The following is a 13,163-nucleotide window of genomic DNA, read 5'->3' as shown; positions in this document are numbered from 1 at the left end:
AAAAAAATATGCTGACTCGCGTTTAAGTTGTGTTTTGTTTCAGAAAAAAATTTCGAAAATTTCGATAGCAAAATCATTTTATTATGTTTCATATTGATCATTTTCAACTAATTTTTTAGAATCGAATATTTTCTATTATTTCATTTGAACTTGAGAATTCTTATAAAAAATGAGCTGTAGAGAATTATTTTTGCAGAAACGGATTTAAAACAGCTTTACTCAGCTTTTTTGTATCGATGAACAATTATATTATCTCAAAAATAATATCCCATATAGACATGCTGCATTTTGACACAATATCAAAACTGAAAAAGTGAAATATCATAAATTTATAATTAGAAATGATACGATTCATTAAAAGAGAAGTTATCACCAATGTGAAACCACGAAATAAAGCGGGACTGAGAGAGGAAAAAGATCCATGTATTGTCGCGAGATTATTGGAGTAACAAACCTCTGAAGATCGAAAGAGTTAATATGAAGAGAGAGTTGAGTTTACTGCGAGATAAGGAGAGAAAGAAATTGAGAGAAATTGCGATTTGATAATACGGAAAGAAACATTACACTTTCGCGAGATAGGTGAAGATATCGCAACCGCGAAATTTCGCGAGAAAATGGAAGAAATAAAATCTGCGAAAAAACGCGAGGAAAAGACAGAGAATGAGACTTCGGAAGACCGCGAGAGGCGGATACAGAAAAAAGCCACAAAGTGCAGCGTGATGAAACTCGGAGAAGACTCCGCATATCTCAGCTTAAAAGCTGATAGACACACTCAGCCGGACTAAGAAGAAACAGGACCATGCACTGAGATTGGAAAATGTTACAGAGATATTACTCACAATCGCACCGAAAAGACTTTATATAATTGCAAACCCGATTGCACCGGTGTCCTGCGGAACTATTTGAAAACCATCCTTTTTGAATAGGAAGAAAAAAAAAGAATTGTTCAAAAACGAGATTGTGCCAGTCCGTTTTTGAGAAACATTGGATTGACCTCAAAAGAGATGAGAAGGTTAGGCTGGAAGTTACCCCCAGGAGATGTTATGAGCGTTATGCTGGAGAGGAAAATACCCAAGAAAGTCAACTCTTTATAGCGTGGGGAGAATTCATTGGAGCAAAGGATATAGCAGCAGCAATACTTAGAAATCAAAAGAGTGAAAGAGATACGTGGAGAGCGCTGCGAAGATTTAAGCAATTTTTGGATAGAGAAAGCATGGATGGCACTGACCCCCCTCACAACAAAAGACGCCAAGTGAATTGTGGCAAGATTTATTGAGAACCTGTCGAATACGAATCTTTAAAGTGGAGTGATTAATCAGACAGTTCGGAAAGTACTGGATTCTATAAATCTATTCAGAGAGACTAAGATTGATGTGAAAGACACAGAAATATTTCTAAAGACTTATGTGGGAGATAAGACGAGAAATGGCAAACGATACAAATCGATGTGGGACTTGACAATCATCACGAAATGGGCTGAAGCCACAAAGAGATCCATTGACCCACAAATACTCCAAAGAAGAGCCCTCATCCTCACTATGATTTTTGGAGCGTTAAGACCAGCGGAGCTGGAAAGAATGTGTTTGAGAAGCACTACACTTGGTTATTATTCAGTGCTGACGCTGGTTCAAACAAAGACATCAGGAGGGGAGACTTTAAATGTTGTCACAAATATTTATTTTTACCCACGTATCGATGCTGTTTGAGCACTCCAACGATGGATTTGTTTGATTGAGACGAATTTTTGAGATGAACTCGCATCATATGATATTTGAGAGAATCAATCTGCTAATTTGCAGGAAAATATAGAATAATTAGTAGCTGTCCTGAGAGAGAATGAAATACACGATCCTTTCACAGAGTTCTGAATTAGACATAAAGTTATTATTCGCATATCGAAAAGAAAAGGTTCGGTTTGGAAAGCAGTAAATGCACACACGAAATGTGGACCGGGTTCAAGAGTGGCACAGGAATACTTTACGGTTTACCGGTTCAAGATACGAAATAAATCCTGGAGACAATTGAAAGTCCTGGGCCCCAAACGGGAGAAGTGGAAAAGTCGGAGAAGTGTCAAGTAAGAAAGGAAATGAGCATCGAGAAAATGAATTTAGAGATGAAAGAATGCACAGAAATGATATCAGAAGCTGGCGGTGAAGAAGATATGAGAAAAGGAAAGAAGTTAAAGAGACTAAACTTTCCGAGTTGGGAAGAGAGAAAGCAAAGAGAAATATCTCAATCACAACACAACTCATCCCAACCACCCTAGCGTCGGAGAACACCTCTCATAATTCCCAGCAGCGCAAGCGAGCTGACTGGAAGCAAACACACTGCCTAACAGAGAAAGAAGGGCGCAGACCGGAGGAAGCACGGTGTGAAAAGTCAGGATTAGATGTTAAAGAACTCAAGAGAAACGAATTCCCGGTCGAGAACGCCTCGGTAACACCCCAAGAAAGGGAGGGAGTAGAGATAGGATCCGCACTTTCATCCGCAGGCTCTCTTAACATCCGCCGCACGATGACGTGCTGGATAGGAGGGTTTTGATCATTATAAATATATAAATAAATATTAAATTAAGGAAAAATAAAAATACAACAAAAGGGCTTTCAAAATTCATTATTGAGGAGCAAACCTGCTCCTTGAGTTCGTCGATTCGCTCTATTGCGAATTGATTGAACGCAGTGAGACAGGTTTGCTCCGAAATAATACGAACGCGGATGGAGAGACTTAAAGCGGCTGTGTGTGATGAAGAGATGCATCCTAGAGAGAGGATGACGAGAAAAAGTGGCGAGATGTTCAAAAGATGAAAGAAAGATCAACCGCCCGAAGTCACAAGGGTGCACCGATAACCTGGATAAAGAAACATGGAAAGAATGAATAACTTTAAGAATAATCCCACTCCTTAAAATGTTGTCGAACAAGTTGCAAAGAGAAGAATTAAACATTTAATATGCAGTGTGTGATGATTGGGGTTGCTCTGCTGATGCAGCAGAAGAGTGGGAGGCAGAACAGAGTGCACGCAGTTTTCTTTTCCACGCCTCGTGAAAGCAAGAGTGGTTTTTCTTTCTGCTCCGTTTTTAACTTTCGCCTCACCGGATCCCTGCACAGCCTGCAGGAGGGAGCTCCGAGGGGTATACCCCCTGCCCTCTGGTCTTCGAGACCATGGCAAAAAGGCGAAGTCGTCGGTGAAGTGAAGAGGACAATTCATAATATACTTTTTATTGCTTAAATGTTTTTGTCTGTATTCTCATCTCGCCCTTTTTTTCCACGTCATATTTGGGAGGGAGAAGTTCTCGCTTAAACCACCCAAAAATCGTGATCAATACTCATTATCTCGGAGCAAACCTGTCTCATAGCGTTCTATCAAAATTTGTCAAACATTCAACAATCACTTGTTTTTTTTTTTTTTCGGTCTCATTCTTTTTCATAAAAAAACAACTGAAAACCTATTCCGTTCACTCATTTTGTTTTTCTGTTCCCCCTTTTCTCTGCACTCAAATATTTGAAATATATTTCATTTCAAAATTAGAAATGCTATCATTCAAATTGAAAATGAAGAATAGAAAAAATTTCATTCTTCAAATAATCTGTTGGAAGGATCAAAAAAAAAACAAGAGATTTCCGTTTCAAGCATTACGCAGCAAATTCTTGTGGCTACTTTGCATTTTCTTTTGTACCATTTTTTTCAATTAAAATGCATAACATTTTAATTGTCAAGAAAACTTCCATTCAATTTCTTCTCTTCTTGTTGAGAGAGATGCCACTTTATGGGTCATGTCACTTTTCGTGATCAAAAATGTTTAGCACCCCACAAGCTCCATTGCAAGCCGGACTCGCACCTTCAATTGGTTCTGCTATGCAGATCAGTGGGCCAACGAGTTCCCAATGCAGTAGCTCACAAATGCCAACAGTTTCTTCAAATATCTTTTCACATGCTGAAGAAGAGCTACAGCCTTCTCCCATCTTATCCGAAGCCACAGATTCTCGAAGTATTGATGATTTGTTCAAATCAATATTTGGTGTCGAACCAACAACTTCCCTTTTTGATTTACGAATGCCGAAGACGATGTTGGAGGACATTGCAACGTGCTACAATGAACAGGATTTCAGCCCGGTTTTACATGCATCTCCTCCAGCATCAAGCAGAACGTCATTTTGGTATCGGGATGCCTTAGACAGAGCAGGTGAACGAGTAGAGAAATTCTTGTATCCTACATTTAAGGCGTTGCTAATGGCGCTTCAAGTCAAGAGCGAGGAAGCAGAGAGCCACGAACGTATGATAAAGGACGCAATTCTAATGGTTTCCCAAGCACTTCATGAAGCAAGGAAGTGCAGAATTGAAGGAAGATTCGGTTTTCGCGCAGCAGAAAAGATGGACTCAGAACCATCAGGAGGCCTGTTGACCCAGCGTCAGGCACAGATATTGGAAGAACTATCAAAAGAGCAGAAGAAGCAACAGGGACCTGCATATATTTATGCTTCTTCAAAGAGCAGTTCCTTTCAAAAATATAACCCGAGGCCACCAACTACCAGAGGAAAACAGTTTTTTCAGGGAAGACCCCGGTCGTCCATGTTTCGAAGCACTGGAGCAAGGAGAGATTATTGGAAGAGAAGCTCCTCGGGACGAACCGCGGGAATGCAGAAGAATTAGAAGAAGCTCAGACGAGAAGGACTTTGGAGGCTGGAAAGATAGGAGGTCGGACAGCAAACTATATTCAAGAATGGAGAAAAATCGACGGAGGAAAACTAATAAAAAATGGAGTCCAGGCGCATTGGCGCAATCGCAGAGCAAGAGATGGTTTGGAAAAGATAAAAACCAGGGACGGAGCAGCGCAAATGAGCATGAACCAAAAGATTGCTTTTCAAAAAGAATTGAAGGAGCAGCTGGAAACAGGGATTGTGAGCAGAATTCCTCCCAAAGAGGTGAAATTTCGGAACAGTATTTTCCTCATTCGAAAGAAGTCCGGAGCCTGGAGGCAGATTTTGGATTGCCGAATGCTGAACGCTGCAATGACGAAATCGCATTTCAAATGCGAGAACGAAAGAACTGTCGAAAAATTGATAATCAGGAACGACTTCGCTGTGACAATGGATTTGTCTCAAGCCTATTATCTAATTCCTGTTTCAAACGAACTCAGACCTTATCTGACGTTCAGATTCGAAGGCATCGATTATGCTTTCAACGGCATGCCGTTCGGCTACACAGATGCGCCAAGGTATTTCACAAAAGTCATGAAAAAAGTCACAACGGAAATCAAAAGAAAATGGAAAGTGAGAGTGATATCATACTTGGACGATCTGATTCTCCTGCATCAAGATTTCAACATGTTGAAAGAGATCACAAGCGAGGTGATTCGATTTTTGGAAAATCTGGGCTTGATTATCAACAAGAAAAAGTGTTCATTAACCCCGGGGAGAAAGTTCGCTTTTCTGGGATTTGCATGGGACACAGAAACATTCACTGTTCAATTAAGCGAGGAGAGGTTGGGATCTCTCAAAGCGATGCTGAGTCAATGGAGAGTGAAGGCAATAAGAGCCAAAACAGTTCGAATAAAGGATTTTGCCTCAGCAATTGGAAAGCTCAGCGCTGTAAGATTCGTATACCAGGATGCGTCACTTCACCTTGCAGCTCATCATCGTCTTCTGCAGAGGAACGTGAAGACATACGGATGGAACATGACAATGAGGATGAATGCTTCAGTGTTGAGGGAAATGCAGGAGTGGCAATGGATGTTGAGCCGGAATCGACGGAGAACATTACAACCAGTGTTTATTCCCCAGGCTGTGTTAACGACAGATGCTGCGGAAACAGCATGGGGTGCAACATTCAGAGTGAACAACAATATTATGGATTGGCACGCCAAGTTCCCCAACTATGCCCGCCGCCAATCATCCAACTTCAGAGAACAACTAGCTGTTTTGCAAGCGCTTCGCCATTTTTCTCGGACAATTCAAGAAAACAAAATATCCCATCTGTTGCTTCGTTCGGACAACAGCTCAGTGGTTTACAACATAAATCGTTGGAGCGCTGGGAAGAATCTTCGACCAGTGTTACGCAAGATATGGAAATGGACGGAGGAGAGGAATCTGACAATAAAAGCACGACATCTTCCAGGAAGAAAGAACCACAGAGCAGATGCGCTGTCACGATTGGAAAGGGCAGGCGACTACGAAATAAAGGACGAAGCACTCGAAGAGTTTCTTGCACAGTTGAAAGTGAGACCGACTCTCGATGCTTTTGCATCGGAACACAATCACAAAGTGGAAAGATGGTGTGGAGTAGGCAGTCCAATTGCCGAAGACGGATTGACAGTTCCTTGGAGCAACGAGTGTGTTCTAGCTCATCCACCGATACCTCTGATTCCGATGGTAATACGAAAGGCTCAGATGGAGAAAGCTCGAGCGATTATACTCCTGCCGAGCTGGAAGGGTCAGAATTGGGACATCCTTCTTCGAACGAGCAATTATTACAGCTTGGAGTTGAATTACAGCTCCAAGATTCTTCTGGAGGGGCCATGGATGAAGAGGACGGGAGCCTGCCTTCCTCCAGGGAAGATGAAAGTGATCTTGCTGAATCCATCAAGAAGAGAGGTGAAGCCTGGTGGATGCACGCGCTTCATGAAAGAAATGTCCGCTTGGAGCTCGCCGAGGAGTGCAAGGCTGGAATCGCACAAACGACATGGGATGGGTATCTATTCTGTTTCGCACACTTTTCAGACCAGTGGAAGAAGTGTGCCCATGGGCATATACCAGACAACTTACCTGACTGGACCGTCAAATGCGCAGATGTATTTTTGACAATGAAGAATAGAGGATTCAAGGTTTCTGTTATACAGATGGTAAGAGCAGCAGTGTCATTTTATTCGGTTCTAGCTTTCAATACAGCATTGGGAGATATTGCAATCATCAGGATCCTATTCAGAGCATTTCGAAGAAACGACACATCAAGAAAGAAGATGGCTCCAGAGATTTGGAATCCGAATGTTTTGTTAAAATACTTCACCGAGTTAGGCCCAAACAACAAGTTATCTTTCAAGACATTAACAATGAAGGTTATCACCTTGACAATGCTCTTCTCTGCCTGCAGATTTACAGAATTGGAGCGTGTCAACATGGAGAACTCTCGGTTTGAAGAGGAAGGTGTATATTTGGACACAGTGTTGAAAACATCACACACACGGTCAGAGATTGCAGTTCCTTTTCTGCCCGATCTCCCACTTATTTGTCCAGCTTCTGCAATTAAGGATTTGTATTTCCTGGTAAAACAAAAACAGAACAGCAACAAACTTCTGCTCAATACTACAACATTCGAGCCACTGACTGCTTCGGGTATCCGCAAGTTAGCTAAGGAGGCAATGAAGCTTGCAGGAGTTCCTCAGAGATTCAAGCCGTACTCTTTAAAGGCAGCAACCTTGTCAACATTAACAATGGCAGGAATCCCGCCTTCACAGATTGCCAAGTTTGCAAGGCTTTCACCGAAAACAAATACTCTGGTTAAGCACTATTTCAGGACCAATTTGGCAACGTCAATGGCGCGAGTAATTGCTGGAACAATGAAGGAACAGAAGATTGGTGATTGTGATAAGGAAGAAAGGCCGATAGTTAGTGATGAAGAGGAAGAAAAAAGAGAACAATCCACTGATGGAACCCTTTCAGAAAAGGAATCCAAGTGTGAAGAAGTTGAGGCATCTATGGAGGAGTTGGTGGAAGAAGTAAAAACGAAGACCGTCAGGATGACAAGGACAAGAGGAAAGAAGTCGCATATTCCAGGAGAGGACGATAGAACTCAAGACGCATTGAATGGTGAACAGCACAGTCAAGAAGAAGAAAAGGACATTTTCATTATTCGCACAAGGGCACAAGCCAAAAGAGAGTCCAAGACATATGATTTCCGCTCCTTCTGTCGAAGTCCAGATGGCAAAGCAACAGCTTCCAACTAAGTTTTTCTCTCAACAAGAAGAGAAGAAATTGAATGGAAGTTTTCTTGACAATTAAAATGTTATGCATTTTAATTAGAAAAGAAAACAAACATTCAATTTCTTCTCTTCGCCCACCCCTTTTGTTACCCAACCCCTTTTGATGTTTTTTCTCTTCTCGCGCCAAAACGGTTTTTTAGGGCGCAAAGTATTTTGAGATCAGTTCATATCATCATGCCTTTTTATCACTTCAAGTGACATGACCCATAAAGTGGCATCTCTCTCAACAAGAAGAGAAGAAATTGAATGTTTGTTTTCTTTTCTAATCAAAAACGTAATAGTTTGCGTTGCGATCATTTTTATTTTTCAAGATAATCAATACTGTTGGTATTATTCTTTTATATTGCCACTTGTCACACTTTTTTTCTCTTTTTGAACATATTGTGCAAGAAGCAGAATGAGTACATGCAATAATGTTAAAAATGAAGACAGAATACAGATAATGACCAAAACCGAGCAGTTTTCAAGTGTGTTCTTTTATTTGGTTTGAACAATTTTGAACAAACTTTTATTTTTTCGGATGCCTTTTGCAGAATTGCTTCGTGAAATGGAAGAATGCGGAGAAGATGAACAGAAGCAGAAAATTGAGGAAATGAAAGAACTGATTAATGAAATGAATACAGATGATTTCAGACATGTTTTCACCAAAGAACAGTTCAATAAATTTGAAAAAATGATTGAAGAAAAGAAAATATCTTTGGAAAATGCAGCTTTGCTGTTAAAGCATGTTGGATATTGCAAGAAATTGAAAAATATATGGATTGATGGCCTCAAAGAATCTTTATTGAATAAAAGATTAGAGTTAATAATAATAGCAGAAGATGAGAAGAAAAAGGACGAAAAGAACGAAAATCTGCTGATTGATCTTTGTGAATGCTATATTTCTCTAAGCCGTGGTTTTCCACCTGAGTTACTTTCAATTTGCGTGCCTCATCTTCTGAAAAAAGCGTTGATGAAGGGAAAAAATGAGGAAATTCAAAAAGAAGTGGAAATTGTATTGCTAGCTTTGAGCAATATTGATCATTATGTTTGAGAATTTCAATTTCATTTTTGAAGTTATTGAATTGTCTCTCTCATATTTTCAGGGGGTGAACCAAGCACTTTACCTGGATGAAATCAAGGAGATTATTCAACATCATCAGGAGCATCACAATCTGACGCAACTTGCTTATCAATCGGCTTGGCTGTTTTTGAGTTACAGATTATTTTTCAACGACAAAAGCTTTAAAGAAGTGGTTGCGAACGAACTGCATTTTGTGAGAGAAGCTAAAAGAGAATTGGTGGAGTTGACAAGGCAAGTGGATTGGATGAAAAAAGAAGAAAACAGAGGAAAAAAAGAAGAGAAAGAATTGTATATTTTCTTTGGATGGTTCTCTTCAATTGGTAATTTCTTGATCAATTGCGACTTGTGGAACGAAGAATTCGCAGGGCTTATCTGCAGCATAACGCGATTATTACGAGTTGCGAAAGATAATTACAGAGATATTAGGAGATGGTTTATTAGTATATTGAAAACTGCAGCACAAAAGGGAGCCGCGAAGGTTGATGACTTATTGAAAGGGGGAGCTGTTGAAGCAGTGTTGGAGGAGATTCTGCAGCCAGCAATAGATGGAATGACGGAAGAAGATTGCTTCATATTTTTTTTGAATATTTCAGAAAGACTGAACGAAAAGGAGGAGGATGAAAAGGAAGAAGAGGAAAGAAAGGCAGCAAAAATGGAGATATTTGAAAAGTTGGAAAAGGAAGGATATGAAGATGCCATCTTTAGCTTTCATGAAAAACTTCCAAAAGCTGTATTTCATCCATCATTTATGTTTGTGCCAAAAAACTTATCTGATTATTTAATGCACCTATAAAGCGAATGTTAAACACATTTCCATTCATCTCATCTCATCTCTTCTCTTCTCAGAAAAGAAGAAAATTTAAAGAAGAAGAGAAGAGAGAAGAGAAATGGCTTCGGTTCGAATCAACATTATTAGTTGAACACGAAGAGTATTCAACAAAAATTGTGTGTTCTTCATTCATTTCATTCAATCTTCTCATTCTCATCTTCCAGTTCGACTTCACTGACTCATTCTCCCTCACTCATTCAAGCATTCACATAGCATCTGTCTTCATTTCAACAATTGTGATCTTCCTTTTCTTCTTCTTCTTCTTCTTCATTCGTTTCAACAAAGAAGACGACACGTAATTTAGATGAATTGGGATAGAGTGACTTTCAGATGATGAATGGAATGGAAGAGAAGGTCAATGAAACAAAAACTGGAGGAACTTCTATTGAAGATTTTTGAGCAAAAGAGAAAGAAAAACAGAGATAGAATTCGATTTCGATTGACTTGTTTCAGTCAAGCAGTTTTTGACTAAGGTTTTTGTTTTTCTTCTTTGTCGTTGGATTTATTTCTGAAGCATTTTGCACATAAGAAGTTGATAACAGGTTTCTTCAACGAACATTTTTTCTTTGATATCTTTCAATTTTTCTCAAAAATAACCATTTCATTCTTCTCCTTCATGAATTCATTGAAAAAATAATCAGAAAGATTATAAGTTAAAGAGTTCAGAGGCTTCAAGAGGCAAAAACTGAACAATTGAATGCATTATAATAAAAATGAATCTTCTTGAAGAAGATGGAGGGCAATAATCCATTTAACGAATTGAAAAGAATTTTCATTTTTCTTTTCTTCTTTCTTTTTTTTTGAAAGGAAACAAAAATATCAATAAAAGTTCTCCAATCAATTATTTTTTGACATATTGAGAAAAAAAGTTAAATATCAATTCAAAGTTTTGAAATCAAAGGAGTTTCATTTCCTCAAACATATACAAAATAATCAGTAATATTATTTGAAAATTCACCAAAGTATCTGTTATGAAAAGAAAACACTTCAAAAAAGCTTGCAATGATATCTTCGTATCCCTCTTCCTCCATCTTTTCAAATATCTTCCTTTTTGAAGCCTTTCTTTTCGCTTCTTCATTTTTTTTATCAGCCTTCCCTTTTAATTTATTTGAAACATTCGTAAAAAATCTTAAGCATTCATGCATCATTTTGTCATCCAATGTTGTTTTGTGAATCACCTCCAAAAAAACATCAATTGTATCGCTCTCCAATAAGTCTTCAATTTCGACAGCTCTATTTTCTGCTGCTCTTCCAATGACCAAAATGCATTGATCGCCTAATTTTCTGTAATTATCCTTTGCTGCTCGAAATAACTGGACAAGGCATTCGATCAGTTCAACATATTCTTCATTCCTCGGCCAACAAATGAAAAAGAAAGACTCCAGCGTTTCGAGCCATCTCTTCAAAACAAGAACTTTTTTCATTTCTTCTCTCATCAAATTCACACTCTTTGAAAGCGCTTCCAACTCTCTTTTTGCTTCTCTCATAAAATGCAGTTTGTTAATAATATCATCTTCCATATCTTTATCATCGTCCAATCTGCTTATCAAAAACATCCAAGCCGAATGATACGCAAGTCGCGTCAAGTTGTGATGTTCCTGATGATATTGAATGATTTCTTTGATTACATTCAAACACAGTTCCTCATCAATTCTCTGACAAAAAATCGAAAAAAAAATTCGAAAATGTCAAAAAGGAAATAGAAATGTTCAAACATTTAATCCTCTAATGTTGCTCAAAGCTAACAAAGCCATTTCTACCTCCTTTTGAATTTCCTCGCTTTCCTCTTTCTTCGACGCAGCTTTCAGAAGGTGAGGCGCAGTGATTGAATGCAATTCCGATGAAATGAAGTAGACATTCAGCAAAGAGAAGCATTTGCAAAGATCAACCATAAGCCTTTCGTTCTTTTCTTCTTTCTTCTTCTCATTTTTATCAATTATCATCACTTTCATCCTTTCGCTCAATAATGAATCATCAAAAGAATCACAAAAAAAGCTTTTCATTTCCTTGCAAGAACCAGCATTCTTCAACAACAAAATTGTGTTTCCCCATGATAATGTCTTTTCTTCAATCATTTTCCCCATTTTATTGAACATCTCCTCTGTGAAAACTGTTACGAATTCTTCTTCATTCATTTTAATAATCATTCTTTTTATTTCCTCTATTTTCTGCATTTGTTCATCTTCTCCGCACTCTTCAAGTCCATAAAACAATGCTTCAAAATTATAAAGAAAGAAAGAAATGCAATTATCAGAAATTCAAATGCAGAAATGGATGCAAACCAATAAACTTTTCAGTGACGCTCATTTCCTTCGACTTTTTGCAATACACTTCGTTCAGAAGACATCAACATTTTTATCAATCCAAATGAAAAGAATAATCGAGGCAGAGAAAAAATGACAAATATTAAATTTACAAAACTATCTGGAAAATGCCTTTCCTCATACCACTCTTTTTTGAAAGAATTTTTGGCAAAATATTTAAGAGAAAAAACGTTTTTTGCCTTTCTGTTATGGATATTCTGATCAAAAAGTAATATTTGCAGGATATTATCCATTGGTGAGATGAGAGATAGGCTAGAGAATATTTTCTGCACAATAGGATGTATTATTTCACCTGTCAACATCAATCAATGGAAATTTATTGCGGATGAGGAATTCAGTCTGAAGAATTATAAATTGGATGACCCAGGAGATTCAATAATTTTTATTTTTGAACAATTAAGAAAAGAAAGAAAGATGGATAGATGGATAGAAAGATAGAAAAAGAAAAAGCGAATGTCTGTATTTTTTATTTCTGTATTTATATGAAGGTCTAATTACCATTTTCTTTTCAGGATGCGAGTATATGACAATTTGTACAAGAATTTAATTTATTCTTTGAGGAGCAGAACACAAAAGAAGTAATTGAAATGTAATTTTTTGCAAATAGCACGCGCTTGAATGAAAAGATTTTTGAACTCGATTATTTTCGTCAATAATTTTTGACTTTGACACACTGGATAGAAATTCAATTATAAATGTTATTGGACAGAGCAGAAATTGACGGGGGTTGAAGATCGTTTATACAAAAAGAAAGAATAGCAAATTTCGTTGAAAAGGGGCATTTTTTGAGGGGTAAGAATATTTTCATAAAATTAGACGAAGAGATTGGGGTAGATGAATTGAATGGAAATTGGGATGCGCAAAGAAATGGAACAGGGTATTTGGAGATAGTTGCAGTTGGATGAATTGTCTTTATTGAAATGGGAGGGGAAAAAGATGGTTTTAATGGATTCAGGAGAACGGTGGAACTGGAT

At 38.2% G+C, this 13,163-nt stretch overlaps 4 protein-coding genes across 4 annotated transcripts; 3 read left to right on the top strand and 1 right to left on the bottom strand.

The window, feature by feature from the left end:
* Positions 1-3,793: 3,793 nt before the first annotated feature.
* On the top strand, positions 3,794-4,648 carry MONOS_8465 (uncharacterized protein; the record flags this gene model as incomplete). The annotated part of the gene is made up of 1 exon (XM_067878878.1): positions 3,794-4,648. The coding sequence occupies one exon, from the start codon at positions 3,794-3,796 to the stop codon at positions 4,646-4,648; it is 855 nt and encodes a 284-aa protein (XP_067736152.1).
* Positions 4,649-6,059: 1,411 nt separating this feature from the next.
* On the top strand, positions 6,060-8,216 carry MONOS_8466 (uncharacterized protein; the record flags this gene model as incomplete). The annotated part of the gene is made up of 1 exon (XM_067878879.1): positions 6,060-8,216. One exon carries the CDS (start codon positions 6,060-6,062, stop codon positions 7,935-7,937), a length of 1,878 nt encoding a protein of 625 aa, XP_067736151.1. The 3' UTR covers positions 7,938-8,216.
* A 155-nt stretch (positions 8,217-8,371) lies between these two features.
* Positions 8,372-10,646, top strand: MONOS_16871 (uncharacterized protein). Its single transcript, XM_067869741.1, has 3 exons — positions 8,372-8,440; positions 8,507-9,000; positions 9,059-10,646. Exons 1-3 carry the CDS (start codon positions 8,416-8,418, stop codon positions 9,827-9,829), a joined length of 1,290 nt encoding a protein of 429 aa, XP_067736150.1. The 5' UTR covers positions 8,372-8,415; the 3' UTR covers positions 9,830-10,646.
* A 42-nt stretch (positions 10,647-10,688) lies between these two features.
* Positions 10,689-12,372, bottom strand: MONOS_16870 (uncharacterized protein). Its single transcript, XM_067869740.1, has 4 exons — positions 12,313-12,372; positions 12,148-12,195; positions 11,581-12,080; positions 10,689-11,520 (listed from the first exon to the last, which is right to left on the bottom strand). The coding sequence occupies exons 2-4, from the start codon at positions 12,170-12,172 to the stop codon at positions 10,780-10,782; spliced, it is 1,266 nt and encodes a 421-aa protein (XP_067736149.1). The 5' UTR covers positions 12,173-12,195; positions 12,313-12,372; the 3' UTR covers positions 10,689-10,779.
* Positions 12,373-13,163: the final 791 nt, after the last annotated feature.

The sequence above is a fragment of the Monocercomonoides exilis genome (genome assembly GCF_001643675.1).
Source record: "Monocercomonoides exilis strain PA203 chromosome Unknown scaffold1-2713096, whole genome shotgun sequence".
NCBI classification, from domain to species: domain Eukaryota; phylum Preaxostyla; order Oxymonadida; family Polymastigidae; genus Monocercomonoides; species Monocercomonoides exilis.
Note: the sequence above shows the minus strand (reverse complement) of the source record. Positions and strands in the feature narration are given on the sequence as shown.

Excerpts from the sequence above, each read along its gene's own strand:
- MONOS_16870 (XM_067869740.1), bottom strand. The coding sequence starts at position 12,172 with ATGAGCGTCACTGAAAAGTTTATTG. Across the intron at positions 12,081-12,147 it reads CGTCACTGAAAAGTTTATTG|CATTGTTTTATGGACTTGAA; the intron begins GTTTGCATCCAT and ends ATAATTTTGAAG. Across the intron at positions 11,521-11,580 it reads GCAACATTAGAGGATTAAAT|AGAATTGATGAGGAACTGTG; the intron begins GTTTGAACATTT and ends ATTTTTTGTCAG.
- MONOS_16871 (XM_067869741.1), top strand. The coding sequence starts at position 8,416 with ATGACCAAAACCGAGCAGTTTTCAA. Across the intron at positions 8,441-8,506 it reads CAAAACCGAGCAGTTTTCAA|AATTGCTTCGTGAAATGGAA; the intron begins GTGTGTTCTTTT and ends TGCCTTTTGCAG. Across the intron at positions 9,001-9,058 it reads TGAGCAATATTGATCATTAT|GGGGTGAACCAAGCACTTTA; the intron begins GTTTGAGAATTT and ends TCATATTTTCAG.